Below are 26,302 nucleotides of genomic sequence, written 5' to 3'. Positions count from 1 at the left end.
ACTTATCCACCTTCAATACATTTTCAATGGATGATTGATTTGGTAGCTATGCCATTAAGACTTTGTAGTATGAAATATTTGATTTTGGCCAGAGAAGAGCTATCAAATTATGTTGAAGGGAGGGCTTTGAGAACCAAGACTACAAAAGTAATATGCAGATTTATATTGAAACACATCTTTAGTAGATATGGTAGCATTGGGAGGATGAGAGTTGATAGAGGAAAATTGGATGCTGTTGAAGCAAGAGAATTTTTTAAGAAGTATGGAGTTCAATTGAAGTTGATTACTTCTTATAATCCTGAAGCCAATGGAAAGAGTGAGAGAAGTCATCCTCCTATCATTTATGCACTAGTTAAGGCATATAAAGGTAAGTCAATTCAATAGCCTAAACTGCTTCGATTTGCTTTATGGGCTGATAGAACTACTCACAGTACTGTCACTGGTTATATGTCCATGGATTTAATCTTAGGAAAAAAAAACCTATGATGCCAATTGAAAAAACCTATCCTACATGGATATTTTTATCTTAGAAAGATGATATAAATAGAGAAAGATTGTTGGAGCTTCAAATCCAACAATTGGGTAGGTTACTTGAAGACCTATAAATTGCAGCTGAGAGGTTAAAGAAAACAAGATTGAAAAATAAGGAAAGATTTGATAAGATTCATAGGTTGAGGCTTAAGCCTATAGAGATTGGAGACTGGATTCTAGTTTATGATAGTAGCCTTTAGCATCAACATAGTATTATAAAGAAATTTGCAAAAAAATGGTTTGGACCATATGTGGTGGTTACAGTCCATGATAATGCCACATATACTTTACATGAGTTAGATGGAGCTATCATAAGGAATCCAATAGCAATGAAGAGCGTGAAGACTTTCAAGAAAAGAGATGGGTTATTTCAAATAGAAGACCTTCAAGAATTCTTACCTCAATATTCAGACCAAGAAGATGAAGAACAAGAGCTTATGAATAATTCAAAGAAATCTCAAGAAGATGAAGAGGAGTATCATGTGACACATACCGGAGGATGTGTAGGTTTGGAGGGGGTGGATGTCCTAATGTAAATGCTTACAGTATGTAAAAATTAGTTAGAACATATTATATGTTAATAAATATACTTTTGTATTAGAGTGGCTACTAGATTAAATTAAAAAGAGTTGGTATAAGAAACTTTACTTTGTTTCTTTACTTATTTTTATTTTGACATTAAAATATATATATATATATATATATATATATATATAGGACCTAAATATTTAGTATAAAGCTAAAGAGAAGGTTGGGGCCTAAAGAAAAAAATCTTAACTAATAAGAGGCTTATATGGAGGAATGAAAGTAAGGCATAGTTTGATGAAGGCAAGAAATGAAAAACTTCATTCCTATTGGTCGAAGGCCATGCCCAATGGGCTTCAAGAAGGCTGCCCGAGGCCTTATTACGAATTAGAGTTCCTTTTTCGAATACATTCAGAGATTACAAGCTAGGTTTGTAAAGTTTAGGGTTTAGGATACAATTTGTGTGCAAAAATTAGAGGATTTGGAATTAGGGTGAAGAAGTTATAGCCGTTTGAAGTTAAGGTGTTAATTTAAGATATACTATTACTCTTTTGAGAATACGAGGCGTTTTATAGTACCTTTTGAAGATCGAAAAGTGCGATTGGAACGGCGATTTTATCGCCTACATCTTGCATGAAAGAATTATTGCTTTTGGAGTCTATATAAAGGAGTTATAAGGAGTTCAAGGCGGCACTTCCAAATCAAAGGCAATAAGTAAGTGGTTTTGTTTGTAGTAATGGTTGGAGCCATAGCTTGAGTTTTCGGACAGATTTTTAGCTCAAACATTTTTGAAAATGTAAAATTTTGTGTTAAGAAGCTATATATACAAATTTTGTGGCATTTGAGCTTATATTTTGTGAGATATGAAGAAAATTGCATGCATGTATATAAAGACAAGGGTTTGAAGCGACTGTTAGGATTTTCAAGATATCTCAAGATCTGCAACGAATTTGCAGTTGGAAATTGTTGTAAAAGTTAATAAGAATACATCAGTACCTCATGTAAATTTTGAGTTTGTTTGGACGGTTGGATTAGGAGATATGAGGTATTGAAGTTCGAAAAAATCTCCACATAAGAATATACAAGATTTTAGAGGATATTATCATATTTTGGGTGTTGTTGATTACTTGAGGCTTGTGTATTTGGTGTAATTGCTCAAAAAGGGAAAATTTATATATAAACTTAGGACTTCTTTTATTTTCAAACTTGATTGAATAATTAGTAATAGCCAAAAGCCCAGCATTTTCTTGAGGCAAACTCTCTCTATCCCGACAACGTGTGGATTTATCATTTCTTGATCAGATTCGTAAAGCTTCAAACACACACCCTTTTGTTCTTAATATCAAGTTATTTGCCAACAACCTTCTCGAAGAGTCTTCTAAATTCAAGTATGAAGACAATGTCTTTTTCTTTGAAGAATGTTTGTTTATTCCTAAAAGACCAACTTGCCTACGCGTTCTTCAAACATGCCATGACTTCCTTGTAGTCAAATATTTTGGATTCAATAAGACCTTGAAACTTTTTTCTAGAGACTTTTAGTGGCTTAAAATATGGAAGGACATTAAAGAATTTGGACTATCATATAATATTTCTTCAAGGTCAAAGAATCCTCAATATTGGCAATATAGACTTCTTCAACCTCTTCTTATTTCAAGATAACTATGGTCATCTATTTCTATGGATTTCATTATAGATCTCCCACCATCAAACTTATTTGATACTATCTTTGTAGTTGTTGATTGATTGATCAAGATAGTATATTTTATACCTTACAAAAAGTCAATTACTTGTAAAGAAATGGCAAGACTCTTTATTGACAATGTCTATCATTACCACGAATTGTCAAATGACATTGTATTAGATCATGGACCATAATTTGTAGGAAGTAATGGAAAGTATTTTTCAAGATGAATTGAGGAAAGAACATCTTCCATTCTAAGTTGATGACAAATTATGGCTTCTTCAGCACAATATAAAAAGTAACAAGTTATGTGATAAGTTGGACTACTAAAGATTGAGACCATTCATGATTCAGAAACAAATTAATTACGTAACTTATCGCTTGGAATTACCTTCATCCATGAAGATTCATCCAATCTTTTATGTTTCACTTTTGGAAAGGTATAAAGAATTGAACATATCAAGTCAAATACAACCACCACCTCTTTTACTTGAAATCAATGATCATATTTAATTTAAGGTAGAAGAGGTATTAGATATAAGAATAAGATATGGAAGGCTTGAATATTTAGTCTATTGGCATAGATATGATATCAATGATCATACGTGGAAACTAATTGACAACCTTATAAATACATAAATGAAGGTTCAAAGGTTCTATCAACAACATCCATCAAGTCCAAAAGCAGCAAAATAAAGAATGGTAGCTTGATAAGATAGCTTCAATGTGAAGATTTTTAGTTCTTCACTTCATAATGAAGGAGAGGAGGTAACCTTTGAAGAGGCAGTTGTTGTCAAATTTTTAGAATAGTATAAGTCAATAGTTTGAGTTCAATACCATAGTTTGTTTATATTCTTTTGATCTCGTCTACTTTATATGATATGGATAGTTCAGAGATAAATGCCTTGCCAGTCATACCATCTTAATCAAGTAGCTCGCGGAGATCACTCTGAGATGAAGATCCCCTGAACTACGAAGACATTGAAAGATACTTAGTAATAGGTCACTGGTAATTGTATTTGTAGTAGAACTTGCGTATGAAGGATATCCAGAAGGAGTGTTAGTAAGACAATTCCATAATGAAGATATTGAAGTTTATGCTTTGTTACAAGAAGAAGGCTTGGACACTATCAATGGCTATAAGGTCCTATTAACCATTTATCTCATGAAAAATAACTAGAATATATAGTGGATACCATGCAACAAATCTTCAACTTCTTGCACATATACTAGCATGCTACAACATTGCTCCTCATAGACCTCTAAGCTAGAAGAAGAAATGATATCATGGACATACAAGTGAAGATGATTCTAAAAGGTTCTAAAAGATTCTAAAAGATACCAATAGATTCTAAGAAGGCTCTTGAAGGTTCTAAGATATTTCAAAAGATTCAAAAAGATTCTAATAGATTCTAAAAAAGTTCTAAAAGGTCATTGGAGGTCCTAGAAGGTTCTAATAGGCTTTAGATGATTTAAGAAGTTGCCAAAGAAGGATCTTAGGCTTGCTTTGTTTTCAAATCTCATAGAAACTTCTCAAAAAGCTTCTTAGGACCTAATATATATAAGAATTGAGGTTGAGGGGATCCTTAGTCTTGACAACTTATTTCTTGTGGTTTAATCAGGACCTTCTTGTCTTGTATCTAGTTATTATTCTCATATCAAGATTAACACCATTCCTTGGTCTTGAATCCTTGTCTTGTATATGGTCTCTAATAGATAAGGTAAAAATAGTCAAAAATTGACTAACTATCAAGATGTCACGGACCAAAAATACAAACAAGAAATCTAAACAAGAAGTTCAAGAAGAAATGACAAGAACTAGATTATCAGATGAGTACAAGAGCAATGCCAAGAGAATTGAGCTAGAGCTTCAAGAGATGTGTTGTCGAGACTGAAGAACTCTTCAGCCTCGACTCCTATATATACTACTGGCCTATGGTTCTAAGGAAGCGCATCAAGAAGCTTCCCAAGAACTATGAAGCTTCTTGAGCAACTACCCAAGAGCTAGGAAGCTTCTCAAGTAACTTCCTAGAATCTAATAGAATATTCTAAGAATCTTCTAGAGCCTTCTAAGGGAATCTTTAGGGAATCTTCAAAGAATCTTTAGGGAATCTTTGAAGAATATTCTAAGAAAATATTCAAGGAATCTTCTGGAAGTTTCTAGAGACTTCTTTCTAGAAGGTTTTAGAAACTTGTCCCTAGAAAGGTCTAAGGACTATGTTCCTAACATCACCTCCTCCTTTAGCTTCGAGGTCTCCGAGAAGCAATGTTATCGTCAATCAATACCAACGCAAGAAAATGAAGATCTGTCGCATAACCTCTGCTATGAACTCCAATTGTTGTTCACGAGGCAAGTGATTCAATGGTCCTTGAAGCCAACGGTAGTGGCCCACCCCTTCAACTTCTGACCAAGCATGAACCTCCGTGTCTTCATTGTGAAATTGTCCTGCAAACACTCCTTTTGGCTGACCATTGTAGGCAGGCTCGACCTCAAATACAATCACGAGCGATCTGTTGCTCGGAATCCTTCGACGTCGTCGTGGTGCAAGCGGTTCTTCATCTCGCGGTCGTCTTCGTGAGCTAGTTGTTTGAGATGACATGACAAGTGTAGTATCTTGGCTATCCATATTCAAAGGCTAAAATAATAAGAACAAACTTGGGCTACTAACAAAGTTCTACGCTATCTTGGAGAGAATGACTACATCAACTATGGATTTTGGTGGTGCTCTCTCCTCTTTTCTGTTTTCTGATGAACAAGCTTCAGTAAGAAGCTATCGTCGAACCGGCTTGGGTTTCTCAGGATATCGTCGATGAAATTCCTGTACCTTTTGCGATGAATTCGCGAGATTTTTGGCCGGCTCCCATGTTCGTTCATTAATATCGTAACCGCTCCAATGCACAAAGTATTCTAATTTACCCCATCTTTGCCGTGAATCCAAGACCTTTTCCACCTCGTATTCTTCGTGGTTCTCTACTTCTAAACTAGGTGGTGGACATTGTACTCTTCCAGGAAAAGACGATTCTCGATAAGGCTCCAACAAAGAAACATGAAAGACAGGATGTACCTTCATAGTAGCTGGTAACTCCAGACGATACGCTACAGGATTGATATGCTTCTGGATAACAAATGGTCCCAATCTCCGATAGTCCAATTTGTCACATGGCCGCTTGGTCTTAATATTTCGTCGAAGTAGCCAAACTTTGTCTCCAATCGTGAATTTAGGTGCCTAATTCCGAAATTTGTCCACGGACGCCTTGTAAGATTCTTCGGCAGTTTGCAATTGAAGCTTCAATGTAGTTTGAAGCTGCGAAAGCTCCTTCACCAATCCTTCAGCTGCTGGATTGTTAATCGTTGACGAACTCCATAAGTCAAGCTTCAGATGGTATCCATAATTGGAAAAGAATGGCGTTTGTTGAGTTGACGCATGAAGGGTGTTGTTATATGCGAACTTGGCTAGCGGTAGATATGCGACCCAATCATCTTGTTGATAGTTGATGGGGCAACGTAAATATTGCTCTAAAACTTGATTCACCCGTTCTGTTTGGCCGTCCGTTTGAGGATGAAATGCCGAAGAAAGCTTGATATCCACCTTCAATATTTCAAAAAGAGATTTCCAAAACTTTGACACAAACTGGGTTCCTCGATCCGATACGATATCATCTGATAGACCATGATATCGATACACATTATCAAGAAAGAGTCTTGCTGTGTCTTCGCTTGACGATGTCTTCTTGCAAGGGACAAAATGCGCCATCTTTGTAAGCCGGTCTACGACAACAAAAATGCTGTCAAATGAATTCGATGGTGGTAGATCCGTAATAAAGTCTATGGAAACCAAAGACCATGGTCGGCGCGGAATAGGCAATGGCTGTAGAAGTCCATAAGGCCAATGTCGAGGGTTTTTGGATCTTGAACAAATGTCACAAGATACAACAAAATCTTTCACATCTTTCCACATTTGAGGCCACCAGAAATCGCGAGAAATAAATTCCAAGGTCTTATTGAATCCAAAATGTCCCGCAGCTGGAAAGTCATGACGAGATTGAAGAACTCGGAGTCGTGTTGGCCCTTTTGGGATATACAACCGCTCTTCGAAATATACTAGATCTCCTTCCATCTTGAATTTATCATCACTAGCATGTTGCTTGATATCAAGGGCTAGAGAATCTTCAATGGTTGCGGCCCATACCTGGTCAAGGAAGTCAGCATCAATTGGTACAATAGCTGCGTTGAACCGAAATTTCTCTGGCTTCAACAATGTCGTGCATTGTTGATCAAATGCTGCATCTCTAGCCTTTGGCGCAAGATATGATCTCCTTGATAATGCATCGGACAACCCTTGTTGCTTCCCAGGCCGATAAGTAATAACAAAGTCGAACCTGGATAGCGACATACTCCACCGAGCTTGACGTCGATTCAAAACCTGAGCCGACATAAAATACTCCAAATTCTTGTGATCCGTATATACGGTCACTGGATGTGCAGTTCCTTCAAGAAAGTGGTGCTACTCTTGGAAAGAATTTACTATAGCAAGGAGTTCCTTATCGTGGATTTCATAGTTGATCTCAACAGCAGAGAATTTTTGAGAATAGAACGCAACTGGATGGAGCTTCTCATCTACGCCCATCTTTGAAAGTACAGCTCCCAAAGCAAAATCCGAAGCATCTGTCTCCAAATAAAAGGCCTTTGTAAAGTCCGGATGTACCAAGATTGGAGCTGTAGTAAATACCATCTTCAAATCTTGAAATGCTTTTTCTGCGATAGGTCCCCATTCGAGCTTGTCCTTCCACGTTAACCGAGTGAGGGGGGCAGCAACTTGAGAATAATTCTTGATGAAGATCCGATAGTAGTTAGCAAATCCAAGAAAATATTGTACATCCCTAACCGTCTTCGGAACTTCCCAAGACATGATTGCTTCCACCTTCTTTGGATCCATCTTCAAGCCTTCCGTAGTCGCGATGAATCCCAAAAACTCCATCTCAGTTTGGTGAAATAAGCACTTCTCCAATTTGGCATAGAGTCCTCGCTCCCGTAGTTTTTTGAGTACCAGACGAACGTGCTTCTCATGTTCTTCCTCGTTCTTAGAAAATATCAAAATATCATCTAGATAGATGACAACAAAATCATCTAGATGCTCTCGAAAGATGTCATTCATCATGTGTTGAAAGACCACTGGAGCATTAGTAAGACCAAATGGCATGACATTGTATTCAAAATGGCCATACCTTGTTCGGAACGCTGTCTTCCATTCATCTCCTTCTTTTGATTCGCACAAGGTTGTAAGCTCCCCTTAGGTCAATCTTTGTAAAGATCCTTGCACGCCCAAGTTGTTCTAGAAGACCAGAGATCAAAGGCAGTGGATAGCGATTCTTTTTTGTCACCTTGTTGAGGCCTCAATAGTCCACGCACATCCGTAGTGAGCCATCCTTCTTCTTCACAAATAAGATTGGTGCCCCAGCTGGCGACTTCGAATGACGGATGAAGTTCTTGGCTAGATTCTCGTCAATGTACTTCCGCAACTCAGTCAACTCCGTCTGCGACAAATTGTAGATTGGTCCAAAAGGTGGTTGTGCTCCTTCTTGCAATTCAATGGCACAGTCATAGGGTCGATGCTCTGGCAGCATATCAGCATTCTTCTTTTCAAAGACATCTTTGAATTCTTCATACTGCTTTAGAATAACCAAAGTCAGAGTTGCATCTTCTCGAGTTGGAGTTGCGAAGATGACAAGAGGTGTATTTTGCTTGGCTTCCTTCATCAAAGCCCTTACACCTATAAACAAGGATTTGTTTCTAGACATTGTCTTGGCAGATTCCACCTTCAAGGAGTTTGTTGGAAATGTCACTTTCCGCAACTTCCAATCTATCAATGGATTATATCTATCAAGCCAAGATAGTCCCAAAATGATAGGACATGAAGGGGTCTTGATAACATTAAACACAATATTGCTCTCATGGTTTTCAAGACGTACCTTCAATGGTTTAGTTTCATGGATAACATTGCCCGAAGACAATGGTCGTCCGTCTATGACTTCTACATGGACAGGCTTAAGTTTCTTTACAAGAAAAATATTGTGAAGCTTGGCAAACTCTTCATCTATAAAGCAAGCGGATGCACCCGAGTCTAATAAAGCATCGACTTGTAGTTCTTGAATACCCAGATGTAAAGGTACCATAAAACAATCTGAAGGTTGAGCTGAGAGAAAGGGACCTTGATTAATTTTGGATGTTGAGATGTCCAGCCGCACGGTCCCTATTGTGGCTAGGCGTCCTTGTTTTCCTGCATGCTTGTACTCCTCAGTCTTGTTGTTTGAGGCTTCTGTTTCTTCTGACAATCTACAGCTTTATGGCCCGCTTCTCCGCAATATAAACACAAGTTTTGTTCAAACCGTCGCTTCCTTTCCTCAGCTGTGAGGGGTTTGAAACGTACCGCATCAATTTGTATGGGTTCAGGATCTGTGAAGTGATTCTCTGGACCTTTTGAAAATGTAGCAAATGCTCCATCATTTCTCCAGCCTAATCATCTTTCTTGTCGTAATTCAAAGAGGCGATTGTCACAAATAATTGCCTGAGATATAAGTTCTTCTAAAGTATCCACCTTAGGCATGGTGATCAATAAGTTCTTGACATCATCTCTCAGTCCATATCGAAATCGTGTCATGAACGCCTTATCATTCCAATCAAGATCACATGTAAGCTGTTGAAATTCTGCAGCATAGATTGCAGCAGAACGTAATCCTTGTCGCAGATTTTGTATCTTTCTTTCAGCCACTCTTTCTCGATCGCTATCTCCAAACGCAGCAGTAAGTCTCTCTATGAAAGCCTCTAGGTCGTACAATATTAGAGAATCCTTCTCCAATAGTGGAGCAAATCAAGAGCGAGCATTTCCTGATAGAAGAGTACCTATGAAAGCAACCTGGGTAAATCCATTCGGATAACGAGAAGGGTATAGGCGTAGGTAAAGCCGTACTTGTTGCACAAAACCTCGAAAGTTGGCTCTTGTTCCGTCAAACTTGTCTGGCATACTCGCTTTTGGTTCTTTCATACTAATCCTTGAAGTATCCATAGGGGTCATATGTGACACATGTCTTGCTTCTCTTAGTCGAATAATCTCTTGTTGTAGGCTATGAATTTCGCGTCTAGCTTCTTCGGTCACTAGATCAATTTGAGGTTCTTTACTTGGATTGCGAAGAAATGCAATCTCTTTTCGTACACTATTCATAAGAGCTTGAAGATCTACAAGAGTTGCCACTCTATTGTCTACTTGTGGAGATGCACTGTCTATGACTTGGTCTACTTCCATATTTAGAGAATAGATGGATTAAAATTTTGAGAGAAGAAGAAATTGCTAAGTCTCTTGGAGAAAATTGTAGCACTATCTGTCACTAAAACCTACTCGGAGAAAAGAAAAAAAACACTAAACGATTTCAGTTTTAGAGGAGGGTAATCCGCAACCTCTAAAAATGCCTCAATGCTTTCGAGAAGAGAGGTAATCCGCACTCTATCAAGAAGGCAAAGCTCTGAAATCGATGTTAACAGTCTTTTTTACTAGCTATGCTAAACAAAAAGAAGGAATTAATATCAGTCCAAGAGAGGGTAATCCGCAACCCTTAGAACGCTCAAGTATCTCCAAGGAAAGGGGTAGTCCACTCTCTGCCTCAAAGAACTAAGCTCTGATATTGTGATTGAGAAAATATCAGTTTAGAGGAAGGTAATCCGCAACCCCTAAAGCGCTAGAATACCTTCAAGAAGAGGGGTAATCCGCTCTCAAACAAGAAGGATTCAGCTCTGATATTAAGATAAAGGTAGTCTCGACAAACTGTCACGGACCAAAAATACAAACAAGAAATCTAAAGAAGAAGTTCAAGAAGAAATGACAAGAACTAGATTATCAGATGAGTACAAGAGCAACGCCAAGAGAATTGAGCTAGAGCTTCAAGAGATGTGTTGTCGAGACTGAAGAACTCTTCAGCCTCGACTCCTATATATATTACTGGCCTATGGTTTTAAGGAAGCGCATCAAGAAGCTTCTCAAGAACTATGAAGCTTCTCGAGCAACTACCCAAGAGCTAGAAAGCTTCTCAAGTAACTTCCTAGAATCTACTAGAATATTCTAAGAAACTTCTAGAGCCTTCTAAGGGAATCTTTAGGAAATCTTTAAAGAATATTCTAAGAGAATATTCAAGGAATCTTCTGGAAGTTTCTAGAGACTTCTTTCTAGAAGGTTCTAGAAACTTGTCTCTAGAAAGGTCTAAGGACTATGTCCCTAATACAAGAATGTTTTTGAAGTCCTCTCATTCTTAAGCCTTGTTGGATATTATTGTAGTTTTTTTCAAAAATTTACACATAATGCTGCCTCATTAATAAGCTTATTAGATAAAGATGCCACATTTGAATGAAAATTAGAGCAGCAAAGTAACTTTGATAGGTGAAGGAGGCACCTATTACTATTCCAATATTGCAATCATATGATCTCAACTTTCTTTTTACACTTGACATTAATGCTTTTGACTTTGCTATTGGAGCAATTTTTTAAAAAAATTTAGTAGGGACCTTCAATCCATGGCATATAAATCATACAAGCTCATAGGGATAGAGTACAATTACTTTGCATGTAAGAAGAGCAATTAGGGATTATACATACTACAAAGATATGGCAATACTATTTGATGAAGAATCAAATGATTATTTAGATCAACCATCGACTCTTGCTATATAATTTATATCAGGAAAAGATGAAATCATGACAATATTGTTAAGAAGAATAGTTGTAACTATTTGACATTTAGCTTGAGTACATGCAAGGGTGATAACTTATTATCTTAGATAGCTTAACATGGAGACCAAACTTGAAGGCCCAATTAGGAGATAAGATAGAAGCTGCTACCATTAAATAGAAAGAATCTATGCATCAAAACACTTATTTCAAGATGATAAGTAATGAATTGAAAGTAGACAATATATATGATCAAGATTACAGACTTAGTGATTGCTTACTCTATTTTAGAAGCAAATTTATGTACCTGACTATGCTATAATTCAGACATATGTACTTCAAGACGGACATCACATACCAATATCTGAACACCTAGAGCAAGTAAAGACTTTAGAATATATGTCAAAGATATGATTTTGGGTAGGTTTGGATTATAATGTTTGATCTTATATATCCTTTTGCAAGTCATGCTAATATGACAAAACACGATGTTGGGGTAGAAAAAATGTTGGCGTGGAAAACCAAGGTATGGTTGGATGAAGGCAAGGGGTGAAGATCTTCATTTCTATTGGTCAAGTGTCATATACAATGGGCTTCAAGGAGGCTGCGTGAGGCCTTACTAAGAATTAGGGTTTTTTTTTTGAAGTCATTTGAGCTTTGGAAGCTAGAATCAGAAATTTTAGGTTTTTGAATATGATTTGGATACAAATTTTGTCTGATTTGGAGTTTTTATAAAGGAGTTATAGGCACTCAAAGTTAAGGTGTCAATTTCATACCTATTGTCACTCTTTGAGGTATAACATACACTTACAAAGAGCAACAAAGGATCGGCAATTAGGATTGAAGAAAAAACTTCCTTGGCTACACTTTTCATTAGTTGTTTGATGAATTTTAAGTCTAAATGAAGGAATTATAAGATGTTGAAGACAACACATGTAATTCAAAAATAATAACTGAGTTATTATCTTGAGAGTAATGGTTGGAACCATATCTCAAGTTTTTGGATGAATTATTGGTTTAAAATTATTGTAATTATGTGTTATTAGATTAAATAGCTAAAGATCAAGCTACTTGCACAACTTGCAAAAAATGTTGGGGTGGAAAACAGTTGTGCAAGTTGCATCAAACGATAATGGCTTAAATTAATTTTGTGTTTTTCTTTTCTTTCTTTTTATTTTTTATTTTTTTATGCGAACTGACACCTCTACTTCTTAGCTAACTTTCTAAAAAGGCTACCTCACTGTAATGATTCCTTTAAGCTATTTTCGCAATTAAATGTTGATTGTACGAGATCCCAGTGCTAATAAGCCTGCGGAATCTGCAAATAGCAGTGCATTTCCAGTACCCAGCTGACGCTCCACTATGGGCCATCCTCCAATCAGGGATGCTTCTGACAGTTGGCTGATGAGGACCAAATGAAGTGGATGCCAACTAGACAGTCAACTACCCCTTTAATCCCCAACAAGTATACGTGGAATGGTCCGCCCAATAACCATGCCGAGTAATGGCCACCCTCGAAGAAGACCTATTGGCGAGTACCCCCGTTGTTATGTCCTGATAAAGCGTTGGACCCCCCCCCCTCCATAATTGCCCCGCTGCCCTACCCTAAACCCGAGAATTCGCTTAAGAGCAACCCCTCCACGTCATCACCCTCACCTGGATGGATTGCGAATGCATGTCCCGGGATGTTTGCTGCGATTGAGGGAACGAAACGGGTTCGCATGTCCAGAGGAACGTGTCCCCAAAGCTCCCCTTGAAGAATCACGATGGTGTAGTGTGAATGGGATAGTGTGGTAGGCTGCCATAAATGGAGCCCTGAGCAGTGTAGAATAGGTCGGGGGGGGGGTGTGGTCATGGCTTGTCGCTGTGAGATTGTACGGCACCCCCTCAGACTGCTACAATTCATTATGGACTGAGAATATGACATTTTTGTTGAACTCATGCATGCATCTGCTTCTGTGTTTAACGTAAAAGGGCTACTTCCCCTCTCGCAAACTTATTAATGAAAGGAGCATGTGATTTACTGTGGGTTCACTTATGATACAATCATGTAACCTGCAGGACACAAACAGTGTCTTAATTGTAGTTCCATGGTTGGATAGATAGAAGGTTGTCTTTTTGAGGGACTTTTACTGGCTTAGGTAGCAAATTATTAGAAGAGCATTAACATTAAACAAAAAAAAGAAACAAAACAAAACAAAAACAAAAACAAAAGGAACACAAAGAAAGGAAGAAAGAAAAAGCATTAGGAAAAAAAGATTTCAGAACTACGTTTTTTGTTGTTGCACATGGAAGTATGAACAGAGGTTCAAATGAGGTCTTTAAAACTTTGTTAAGTGCTTTTTATAGTGTCATTTTACATTATTGTTTGCAAGTGTTTAATACAATTTGGAAGAGCCATTCAAATATCTTAGTTTTTTCCATTGTAATTAATTGTTATTTCTACATCTTAGTTTTTTTACTGTGAGAAGTGAATAAGTTTAATGTTGAAGTTTTAAGTGATATTCTTAACAATTTAATGCTACAAACTACAATACTATTAAACCATTGGTGTTATTCAAAATAAACCCATATAATTTTCTCCTTCTAGAAGTTATAAATTTAAGTAAAAATTTGTACATTAGCAATCTTTGAATTATAATATATAAATATTATTTTAAGTTTAACATTCTAAAAAGTTCTTGTTAAAGAATATTACAATAAATATAGAAAAGTGAATGTAAAAGTTGGTAATTGCAATACAATGACAAAAATATGTATATTCCATCTGATAACTTTTCTTTTAAATAAATATACAAGTAGTATTTTTTTAAGACAAATACAAATATTAACGAATTAGTTACTGCAACAAATAATCAAATACAAGTAAATTTTTATAAAAAATCACAATCTGATCTACTAAAATCATTTGAAGAAAGAATTTCTATATTTTAATTACTTATGGAATACTTTTATATATATTTAATAATATTACTAATAATAAAAATCTAACCAATACTAAATAGTACTTAGCATCTAGTTTATCAAAATTTATTCATTACATAAATGTTGTTATAATAACATACTACTTTGAAGATAACTATATATTTTTTAAAAATTTGAATGCATTTTTACCAAAAGTTTAACCCATGTGTGTAAAATATGATATAACTTGTGTAATATGTATAATTATCTTTACTTTAGAATGTGAGTTTTGTTTACATCCATAGACATATTATAAACTTTAGTAGTTTTCATTTATATTTAATTAAAAGATGACTTCTTTATTTGCACATGTCATCAGATGTTGAATATATTTAATTTTTAAATATCAAATAAAATTATCTAATTTCAAATGAAATATAATGTTTTTTCTTTTAATTTTTTTAAAATAATTACACTATTATGTTTTTCTACTTTGCATTATTTGATAGTGGTCACAAAAACTATTTATGGTAATTAAAATAGTTATACAGATGTGTTATAACTTACTATGTAGCATGTTTAATAAATTTACTATTTTCATTAATTAAGGGAACCATTTGGTGGGCATCACTCCTCACTCTTGTGCCACTCACCTCCTCATAAACACAATAATACTTTTATTTACATAAAAAAACTTAAGAGAAATTTACAGTAAAAAAATCCCTTAATAAAATATTAATATTGTTAAAGTGAATAAAATAACTACATAAATTGTATTAAGTTTTTAAATTTTAATTAATAAACATAAAAAAATAAAAACCAAGTGCCATAAGCCATTATACACAAATATTTTACTGTAAATTTATCCTAAAACTTTTGTGTGTATGAAGAGAAATGTGTCATGAGGGGGGAGGTGTCTGTCAAAGTGATCAGTTTATCTGTTGGTTAGAAATACAATGAGGTACAATGTAATTGCAATTGTTGTTGCCTTATGGTTAACATGTGGTTCATCTGATTAGCTTTATGAGATGTCATTTACACTGGTTACATGACCATTTCCTACAACTGCTTATATATATATATATATATATATGTGTGTGTGTGTGTGTGTGTGTGTATTCTTTTGAATTAAAAATAAATTAAAAAATAATTTTACCATAGACAAATGTGTAGAGTTTTACAGGTATTGTTAATATGTAAAGGAGCTTAGTAGAAATTACAAATTGTTTTAGAAGCACATGACTTCTCATTGTATAAACACCAAGTGCTTCCATTTACCACTAAAGATTTTTTAAATGATGTAAGGTGAATGCAAAACATAAAGTTTGAGTCATGGTGATTAGTTTAAATTTCAATATTGAGCAGGGGATTATATTAAATATTTATCTATTAAGAAATGAAGCTTATTAAGTAGATTTGATATGTAATAAGGATGAAAATATGTTATTTATGTTTTGAATGATTTGTTACTTGTAATTTTAAAATATTAATTTTAAATGGTATCCTTTCTGCAACTAATATTTTACACTATTATAAGTTGATGATTCTGTTTAATTCTAAATTCGAGTTTATTTTAAAACTATATAACATAACATATCATGTAAAAATTTGTATTGTAACATAATTAATATATTTATTATTTAAAAAATAATTTTATTATGTAGATTTTTTTATTTTCACATTATATATATATATATATATATATATATTTGAATTGTTTTTAAAACGAAATTTTTGTTGAGCTGAATTTTTTAAAATTAACATCATGAAACATATTATTTTAGATATTTCCTTTTTTCAATATTGATGAGCAACATGATATTTTTATACAAATATTAAAAGAAATGCCTTTCAAATGTGTGATGTATTAATGACAGACATCCATTTACATACAGTATCGTTTCATTTTTATTTTTATTTTTTAAAACAAAAACATTAAACTTAAAAGTGTAACCAAATCTACACTTCATTCCAGTTCTTTCTCAATTTTTTTTTAAATTCATCTGTAGAGTATTGGGGTCTGCCAATTTCAACCGAATATCCATATTTCAGCAGTTTTGAATGATTCAAATTTATAGAAGGCTTTTAACACCACTTAGACGATATTATCTAAAACATCAATTTAAATTAAATTCTGATGTATCCATCGAATCCCAATATCAAAAAATATATTGTTGACAAAATATTAACTAAAAAATATTGTTAGCTATGAAGACTTACACCTTGACTTGCACATTGTTAAAAAAATGTTAACTCTTCTAGAAATATTAATAGTAATCTCTTCTGACGTGATTGACTATTTAATTATTATTATTCTTTATTTTTTTATTTTATGTTAGTTGTAACAATCTGTTTTAGTCATTGCTATTTGTGTGAGTCGAAGACGTGACGGGAAGAAGTATGGAAATATCACTAACAGGCATGAAGCCAATTCGGGGGGGGGGGGGGGGTGTAGAATTAACAGATTCAAGAGGGGCTCAGGACGGAACGTGCAGGTCCGACGTTGATTCGACCTTCCGTCCGTCACATTGAATGAGGCTGATAAACGAATTGGACAATTGTCTGATCCGTACCCCCAGGTGCTCTAAACGTCGTATTAAAATATCTCTGATATATACCAGCGGAGCAGATCGTCCACGACGGGGGATTGTTGTCGTCTTCCATCATCAGCATTTTCTTATTTCCGCTGTTCCTTTTTACAGTCGCTCCTCATCGGCGAGCCTTCGTCACCTGAGGCCTTCGTGCGACGACGATTGTGCTCGAGGATTGCCACTTATGCCATAGCTCGCAGTCTTTCGTTCCATTGAAACTGGAGTTGATGGACCTGACTTGGCCTGGAATCGCGGGAGAGAATGCTTCGGAGCAGTGTCCACTAGAAACAAGGTCGGGTCAGTTGACTAATGTTAGCTAGTTTGATGTCCGAGTGTGAATTGCGGTTGCAGGGAGAACAAAGTGAAAAGGTAGCGAGAGCGATAGGGAAATACTGGATGTTGCGATGTTTAAAGACTATAGTTTTTGGTTTTTTGGTTTGCGGACTTTTGCTCGACGCTTTCGCATCATCTGCCGAGGGAAAGAGTCGTTAATATTCAAGCGTTTTGTTTGTAAGAAGAAGGAAAGTTGCTTGGATATTCTTATGATGCTCCAGAATTGTGACCTCGCGTTGGTTTGTGAACTCTGAAGGCAAGGAGCGTATGATTCCATTGAAGATTCGCTGATGAATGAGAGTATACGGCGAGAATTAGATTCTTGTGGATCGACGTTTGTTTGAACAACTTGTCGACCACAGGATTGGTTCTTAGAAAACATGAATGAAACAAAGTTTGAGTTCAAGTTTGAAAGTGTTGGAATAGTTACGCTCCGCGTATTGACAATATTAGCTGCCTAAAATATTCTTTTAATGAGGTAATTGTTTTGGAAGCAATGTCTAATACTTTTCCATCAACGATGCCTCGTTTGTTGCTTCCTGACGGAAGTGGAAAGAAGGTGCACAGTTACTTCATGACGAAACAGTTGAGTGTGTAAGCAATGATTCGACTGGCCTGACACTTCAGTTGTAATGGTTGTTGTTGCAGGTGTTTTGCAAAGGGAACGCGATTTCTGTAGTGCGGAGGTGTTTGCTGGTGATTTTAGAATCAGGTTCTAAAAAACTCAAAATAATCACAGGATGGCGGAAGTGGCGACATTCAGCGTGAAAGTGGAGGAAGGTGTGCAAGGCAGAGAGGGATCTCCATCAAAGGGGCCTGTCTACAGAAGTATTTATGGGAAAAATGGTTTTCCTCCTCTACCAGAAGGATTATCTACCACATGGGACATTTTCGCGTACGTTTCTCCCTGTTCGTCCTGTAATGTCGTCTGATTCACTCGCGAAATTTACTTCCTTAGTGCTTCTATGCTTATTGAAATGGATGGCTGGAATATTCTACATAACTGAGGTGGTTTTCGTCGCCTGAAAATGCTCTTCGTGAAGCTACTCATGTTTTCATTCACTTGTACGATCTAAAATCGAATCTCACATAATACAGTCCCTTGAAGCCTGTTTCAGAGTACATACGGATTCTCAGAACAATCAATCAACACTCCTTGTTTGCCACATAGTTTCATAAAATGACCTTCGTCGGTGAAGTCATTCATCTTAGGACCCTGGATGGTTGTATTCGCTTGACAAGTTGTGCGCACATTCTGGATGTGGTCAAGTCAGTTGTATTCTATGCTCATTGGCGTCCGGTGAGAGCTCATTGTTGAATAATTGTTGTAGAAGCTGTAGTATAAGCACTACGGTATATGAGGAATTGTGCTGTCGCCTCACGGGCTGTCCTTTGTAAGAAATTATGGACGTCCAAGTGGAATTGTCGACGCTGTGTTTTGTTCGCAGGGGTGTCTCGTACTTTATAAACCATTGAACCTTTCAGAGTCATGATCAAAATGACTAGGCTTGCAACGACTGTTTATCGGCAGGTCAGATTGATGTGAACATTGAAGTTTTAGTTAGACTTCCGGTTGGAGGCACTCTATAATACAACGACTAACCAAGTTCGTAGTTGAACTTGCGTTATTTGTGTAAAAATATCACACTTCCCATCCTTGTATTACGCAGAGCGCTGTGGTACACTTTCATGTTCTTTGAAGTGACACATATGTTTTTTAATATATTCACAATGATGATATTTGTTCAAGTGATAAATTTACCTGTTGGTTAGAGGTACAATGAGGTACAATGTAATTGCAATTTTCGTTGCCTTACGACTTAACCTGTGGTTCATCTGATTCACTTTATGAGACGCCATTTACACTTATTACATGACTATTTCCTACAATGATTTTTTGTTTACTCTTATCTACTGCAAAGATGCTTTTATCTGGTGAACTTTTCTCACGAGCTCTTGTGGATTTAGTGGAACCTTACAAGTAGACATGCTGTAACCTTAATTTGTGCAGACGAGCTGTTGAACGGGGCCCTGGAAACAACTTGCTTGGAGTTCGCGAGATGAAGAATGGAAAAGTAAGTACGTGGGACACATTCCAGATAACGATTCGGATAGCTTTATTCGCATGAGCAAGCAGTCAGTTAGCTTTACGGAATGCAATGAAGGTTCTTGAAACGATCCAGAGCATATTCTCCCTCTACCTTGGATTGGCAATTTTTGGGAAAATGTTCGAATCAAGTAAATTTTTTTTCACAGTTGTGAGTAGCATGGTTAAACTTGCATTTCAACCGCCATGCATAATTTGTGCATCCTGATAATGAAATCTCCTGATTGCAGGCTGGGAGGTACCAGTGGCAAACTTACCAGCAAGTCTACGATGATGTGATACGCATTGGTGCAGCTATGCGTCAAGTGGGAGTGAATCCTGTGAGTCCAACGGCTGCTTGAGTTATGATATCTAAGGGACTATTTTCTGGACAAATTTTATATTTTCTTGGAGGGTTTGTTAATTTATTTCCCCATTATTAATGTAGTTCTCACATTCATTGATGCAACTAGTGTCAATGCAGTGAAGATATTGAATTAATTTTTTCCCTCTTAGATATGGCTAGTGGCTATGTTTGTCGGCCAACAAATAAAGCGAGTGCGTGTACCCACGAAGCGATTTACATAGCCTTTTCGCACGTCTCAAAATGTTTTTCTTCTAACTTGCATATCTGGAAAATGTGCAGAGGGGAAGATGCGGGATATATGGAATGAATTGTCCACAATGGTTCATTGCTATGGAGGTATTTTATTTTAATTGGGAATGCATTCTGATTTTCTAAATTAGACTAACGCTGATTTTGGGGTGTTGTCTTCCATTGTTTTCCCAAAACTTTTCGCATGTAGATCTGCCAAAATTTGCTCAAAAGTTGTGCTGATGGAGCTCTGCCTTTAGACAGAATTAGTTTCTCGTGAATTTGTAACTCATTGTTGTGTGTGGATTTGTTACAGGCCTGTAATGCGCACAGTATAGTGTGTGTTCCTCTTTATGATACTTTGGGTATGCTTTAATTATGTTTAAAGACGTCAACTTATGTCTTTCTGATAATATACTTACATTTATCGATTTTTAACAGATGCATTGATCGACAACCTCTTCATTCAGAGTGTGATATCAGTGCCGTTTGTGTAAAAGTTTATTTCGTTAAATTTTGAATTGTCACGGTAAATTTATTAAGCTTTTTGACGACGACACTCTGGGATTGTGCAGGATCGACAGCAGTGGAGTACATCTCAAATCATGCAGAAATATCAATTGCTTTTGCACAAGAGGGCAAACTCTCCTTGGTACTTAAGGGCCTCAAATCCCTCACATGTCTATACAACAATTAAGTCCAATACCATTATCATATTTAATTGTCTTCAGAATTGATAATTTTATTCCTCATAGAGCTCACTCAACTCGATCTTTCAACAATCTTATAATAGCCTCGATCATGCAGATGATTCAATCGCTCCCCAACTGCACGGGATTTTTGAAAAGTATGGCTTACGCTTCTCTTCCCCTAATTGAGAAGGAATTTTGATTATATTGGAGTTAGCGTTGTCCCTTATAGATCTCTCAAGTAGTACAAATTGTCATTCGTTAAGAAAAATATTGGTAGCATCAGCTTACTCAGTACTTGTAGTTTTTTTAAGTGTACTGCTGGAATCTGTGGAAATAGCAAATTTGTCATGGAAATTGTCTGAAGTCCCTAAATCAGAACTTGACGTGAACAATCCTTTGTCGAGCTTGTGCTTACATGTATATGAACGATGCAGCCTTGGTAAGTTTCGAAAGCATCAGTAATGATCATAAAGCTCAAGCTCAGAATGCTGGAGTCAACACCTATACATGGGAGGAATTTTTGAACCTGGTGAGCCAATAATACGTAGAATCATTTATCTGCACATTCATTCGTACATACTAGGCATTGTGCATGATGTGACGGTCACTGTTTTAGCGTAACTTTGGATTGTGAAAACATTTTTTATGGATATTTCACATCCAAACCTAGAGCGACGAACATTATGTTGGTTGAAACTGCTCGTAGATTTAGAGTTATTTAGAATGATCATAGAATGTTCCTTGATTCAAATCCTGAAATTTAAATTCAGAGTAAGTTCTATCAGTATTGTATTGGCAAGGGGTTAAGGATTTTCATTCCGTATGAATGATCTTCATTATAGGTTCACAGGAAAAGAACTCAGGCTAGTTATTGACCATGTTCTGCTGCTTTCTTAGGGGGCTAGTCATCCGGTCAGCTTAACACCTCCAACGAAAGAGGACCTGTCGACAATCATGTATACTAGTGGGACCACAGGGGAGCCCAAAGGAGTAATGTTGACTCATGAAAATGTTCTGGTCACTATTGCGGGTCTTGACCACATGTTGAAATCTCTCAACGAAGTGGTGAGACTCTCGTCTCTGACTGATTTCTTTGTGTTATTTTTGTGATAACAGCCGTTGTGTTCAACAACATCGTATACCAAGTGCTCTCTTCTCACTACTATGTAACTCTAATTAACGAGATAATAACTGTGACACTTTGGGCAAGATAGACTTGACCACACTTTCAGCTGAACGAAGTTAATTGCTACATAGAAATGTAATCCTTGGACCCACCAAGACATAAGCATATTAACATCAGTCTCATGCATGCAGATGGATCATAATGATGTTTACTTCTCGTTCCTGCCGTTGGCCCACATCTTTGACAGAGTGACCGAGGAGATGTTCGTATTTGTAGGGGGTTCAATCGGATTCTGGCAAGGGGTAGGTTAATAAATTCATCCGGACTTGGTTTATGTCAAGTTTGCGCAATTTTTGTTGGATGCTGATGTAAGTGTTAGCTTCAAGTTATTACTTCAGTTGAGTGGATGTAGTGCAATTTCTTACCCAGGTTTGCTTGTGTTGTTTCTTCAGGACATCAAGAAGGTACCTGAAGATATTGCAGAATTGAGACCCACATTGTTTGTTGGTGTGCCTCGCGTCTTCGACAGACTCACCGCAGGTTAGCTTGCACTTGAACTCAATTTGTGTTTCCAAAGCACACAGGAAATAAAATTATGTACAGTATGCGTGTGTGTCCTCTTTCTGTGGAAGCTGCAAGATATGTTAACAGAAATTGCACTTTTGTGTCAATGCAGCTATCCATGTTTCTATTAAATGGCAGTACAACGTAGTGTGATCTGGTGTCGCCGGGCTTGGTCGCGTTGAAACTTTCAATTTGGAAATTCTCGTATAACTCTGCATAGAAATTGCCGTGTAATCTCAAATTCAAATGATGAGGTTTGAATTTGTATGTTTAGAATGCCACTGAACCTTATATATAGAACTGCGGAAAGTCGTGAAAGCACAGCTAATTTTGCCCTGACATGGACGTCGTGCGCCTTATTGATTTGTCTTCAGCAATTCAAGGCAGAATAGCTGCAGCAAGTCGAACAAAGAGTTTGCTCTTCAATCTTGCATACTCCAAGTGAGCATTGTTTTTGTTTTAGCGGTGACACCAGATAGCTGTTTTTTTATCTCCTTAACGTTGGTCGTTGAGGTTATTTCTCTGAATTGCAGCTCAGAGTCATTCTTCGCCTTACTGTTCTCTTAGACATAAATTAGGCAATTGGAAGTTTTAAGATTGCGGTTGATGATGGATGTGAATTTGCAGCAAGTTATGGTGGATGAAGAATGGCTACAAGCAAGACAAGGCATCACCACTGTTTGATAAGCTGGTCTTTAATAAGGTTCACCCGCTATTTTTTGTTTTCCAGCTAACAACGATTGCATAGTGTCTAGGACAATCATGTTCTTGAACCTTCAGATGGTATCTAATGGAGAGGTCTCGGAATTTGTAGGTGAGAATGGGTCTTGGTGGACGTGTTAGGCTTGTTATTTCAGGAGCCGCACCTCTGGCTGGGCATGTAGAGGAATTTTTACGGGTTATCATGTGTGCCCCTGTTTTGCAAGGGTATGGTAAGTACAGGTTACACTCATGTGTATATCTGTCTTTCATCCTCAGTTGATCCATTGAGAGGTTCCTTGTTTATTTGCAGGGGTTTGTCAAGGTCGTGCTCTGCAACATTGTGATTTCACCGCACTATTTTAATTGTTTTGCACAACTTGAACCTCCAGGATTGACGGAGACCTGTGCTGCAAGTTTCATTCAAATGCCGGACGTCATTTCCATGAGCGGAACTGTAGGCCCTTCACTATGCAATATTGAGACTCGGTTGGAATCTGTTCCGGAGTTGGGTTATGATGCCTTGGATAAAAAAAGGCCGCGAGGAGAGATATGCATTCGTGGAAAAACGGTATTTTCGGGATATTACAAACGCCCGGAACTCACGGAGGAGGTTCTTGTTGATGGTTGGTTTCACACAGGTACGCCTTGTATATCCTGAGGACCAACACACCAATTTACTTCGCTGTTTCATGCTAACCACTTTTTTGCAGACTGTTGCAAGGGGCTAATATTTATCTTTTTTGAATTATTCTAATTATTTGATTCTATTTGTCTAAAAGTGACTTGATATCATTTTTCGCTGTTACAATCAACCGAGCGATGCTGATAAATGTTGTAATTTCTTGTGGAGAAGTACAAACACTGTTGAGCCTATGGACCCAAGCAGAGACTGTCACCAATATACGTGGAAAAAACGATGCAGTTTATGTAAACGAATGGTGCTGGAGGAGAGCGCTGATGTATTCTGATTCTTTTATAATGCATGAATCAGGTGATATTGGAGAGTGGCAGGCAGATGGTAGCATGAAGATTATTGACCGTAAGAAGAATATTTTCAAGCTTTCTCAGGGAGAATATATTGCAGTCGAAAAGCTGGAAAATGTGTACAATCAGTCTGCTGCTGTGGATGCGGTACATGCTTAACCTCAATGATTCTGGTGAACATCAGTAACTGATTTCTCAAAAGCATTTTCGAGTTGCTCGTTGCATCGTTTTGGCACGTTTTCCATCCTTTGTATTTCTCATACCCTTCGTAACTACGAGTCAAAGTTTGACCTCAAAGTTGACAGCCAAGTTTATTGTCGCAGCTGTCCTGGCATCTTTTTCAATTCATTTCTGAAGCTCTGATCCGGTTAGAAAGGTCATATGTGCACACTAGAAATCCAATGAAAGTCTCTGACTATCTAGATAATCGCAGAACCTACACACTGTTTTACATTTAAGGTCAGAGTACGTTGGTGCCATTATGCGCAATGTTAGCGTGAAGAATGATGTTTATTGGAGGATATTAAATGCAGTGTTTCTCCACGTGATTTGCGATTCACGGATTACTGTCTTTAAATGCCGGTAACTCGTATACACAGATTTGGGTGTACGGTAATAGCTTCGAATCATCAATGGTGGCTGTGGCGGTCCCCAACGAACAGGTGTTGTTGGACTGGGCCAAATCCAATGGAAAGAAGGAAGAATTTGCTGCGCTGTGCAAGATCCCTGAAGCTCAAAAATTCATATTGTCAGAGCTGAGTAGTACGGGCAAGAAAAGCGGAGTGAGTATCCTCTCATAGCTTGGCCTAATCAAGCTGTTTTTGTTCCTCCAGTTTGCTTGTACTTGGTAGTCAGAGGTCAGATGAGTCCTTCCAGTTAAAGTGCATCCGGCCTTATGATTTGCAGATGGGATGTCGGTTTTGGTGAAGTATGTAAAGATTTCTGCAAAGTTGTCAGCATTGCACTTGTAGTCGTTCTCTATAAAGATTACTAAGCTCCTCGATTCATTCATTGCAGGTAAGAGGATTTGAGTTCATCAAAGGAGTGCTGTTAGATCCTCAACCATTTGATATGGAGCGCGACCTGATCACTCCAACTTACAAGCTCAAACGACCGCAACTATTAAAACACTACCAGGTACTAGAGTTGGATCTCACAATTAATCTATACATGTTGGTAAGAACCACTTATAACAGCCGTTATAAAGAACAATTTCAGAACATTCGGTGCGCTGTGTGTATGATGAATTGAAAGATGTTTGTATTTTCGGAAATGGGCAAAGATTTCATGTAATAGGCGCTCAAACCATACGGTGCTCAACTAATTTGGATTTGTGGACCAATACGTAAGTGCGACAGCACACCTCATTGTTGCACCTGACTTTCATGCTGAGAGTTCAGTTTCCTCAAATTGATGCATGAAAATGGCTTCTACTTCAATCTCGTTCTTAGTGTTTATAAAATCTCTTTCTGACTTTGCAGAAGGATATCGACGCCTTGTATACCACGATCAGATCGAATTCCTGAAGATTATACTATTAAGGTCAGGTACAGGTCGTTGTGGTTTGCAGGCATACTAGGAGCCCAAATCATCCATTTATTTCCATTCATGGCTTACCTCATGTATACTTCGAAGATGGTGCAGCTGTGCAGGCAGAACTCTTGTCAGACAATTGTGGGCGGCAGTGGGGTGATATTAAAAGAAGAAAGGAGCAAGAGGAAATCCAAGTGGCAACGTATCATTTGCTGTCCTGTTCTCTGTGAACGATCCTCTGCCTCTTCCTCTATGCTTGACGCCCATTAGTATTTGCAATCATAACTATGAGGACGATGATAAAATTTGTAGTGGATTAAATGAACATTGGAAGAATTTTAGTGGCTGTATTGCGATTCTTCAATGTTGTCCTTCAGTGGCCGAATATCTAGCACGCTACACTTTTTACTAAAAGCTATATAACTTAATTCAGCAAAGGGTTCACCCCTTTATGTTTCAATATATATATATATATACTTTTTATTTTTATTTTTAACTGCATACTGCATTAACTCCCAGATGCTGATGATGTTATGTCCATGGTGGTTAATAAGAATATATTTTTTTGAGACACAAAAATATGTTACTTTGTTTGAAAGACAGTGATGTGGGAAGACTGATGACAGATATTGTAATGGTCTCTGCCATGACAAATTCCAAAGGCTTATCTAATATATTGCAAATAAAATAATGTGAATGATCAGAATGTTATAATGCACATTAATTGTGGATCTAAAAAGT

General features: G+C 37.0%; 1 protein-coding gene across 4 annotated transcripts; it reads left to right on the top strand.

Annotated features, from left to right (window-relative positions):
- The first annotated feature begins 17,014 nt into the window (after positions 1 to 17,014).
- On the top strand, positions 17,015 to 26,062 carry LOC112289934 (long chain acyl-CoA synthetase 4). 4 transcript variants are annotated; one of them, XM_024535688.3, is made up of 21 exons: positions 17,021 to 17,238; positions 17,928 to 18,174; positions 19,291 to 19,354; positions 19,617 to 19,706; positions 20,012 to 20,068; positions 20,277 to 20,325; positions 20,536 to 20,612; positions 20,768 to 20,807; positions 21,087 to 21,181; positions 21,550 to 21,717; positions 21,970 to 22,080; positions 22,231 to 22,318; positions 22,717 to 22,783; positions 22,970 to 23,045; positions 23,157 to 23,274; positions 23,434 to 23,682; positions 24,036 to 24,175; positions 24,628 to 24,810; positions 25,046 to 25,165; positions 25,510 to 25,570; positions 25,673 to 26,062. In XM_024535688.3, the coding sequence occupies exons 2-20, from the start codon at positions 18,020 to 18,022 to the stop codon at positions 25,552 to 25,554; spliced, it is 1,992 nt and encodes a 663-aa protein (XP_024391456.1). In that variant the 5' UTR covers positions 17,021 to 17,238; positions 17,928 to 18,019; the 3' UTR covers positions 25,555 to 25,570; positions 25,673 to 26,062. The 4 variants fall into 4 exon arrangements, with proteins under 4 accessions (XP_024391453.1, XP_024391456.1, XP_090111072.1 ...); XM_090254946.1 differs by adding an exon at positions 17,536 to 17,757 and having other exon boundaries at positions 17,079 to 17,238; positions 25,510 to 26,062; XM_024535685.3 differs by having other exon boundaries at positions 17,015 to 17,238; positions 25,510 to 26,062.
- Positions 26,063 to 26,302: the final 240 nt, after the last annotated feature.

Source organism: Physcomitrium patens, chromosome 12 (assembly GCF_059467195.1).
Source record: "Physcomitrium patens ecotype Gransden chromosome 12, ASM5946719v1, whole genome shotgun sequence".
NCBI lineage: Eukaryota > Viridiplantae > Streptophyta > Bryopsida > Funariales > Funariaceae > Physcomitrium > Physcomitrium patens.
This window is presented reverse-complemented; position numbering and strand designations above follow the sequence as displayed.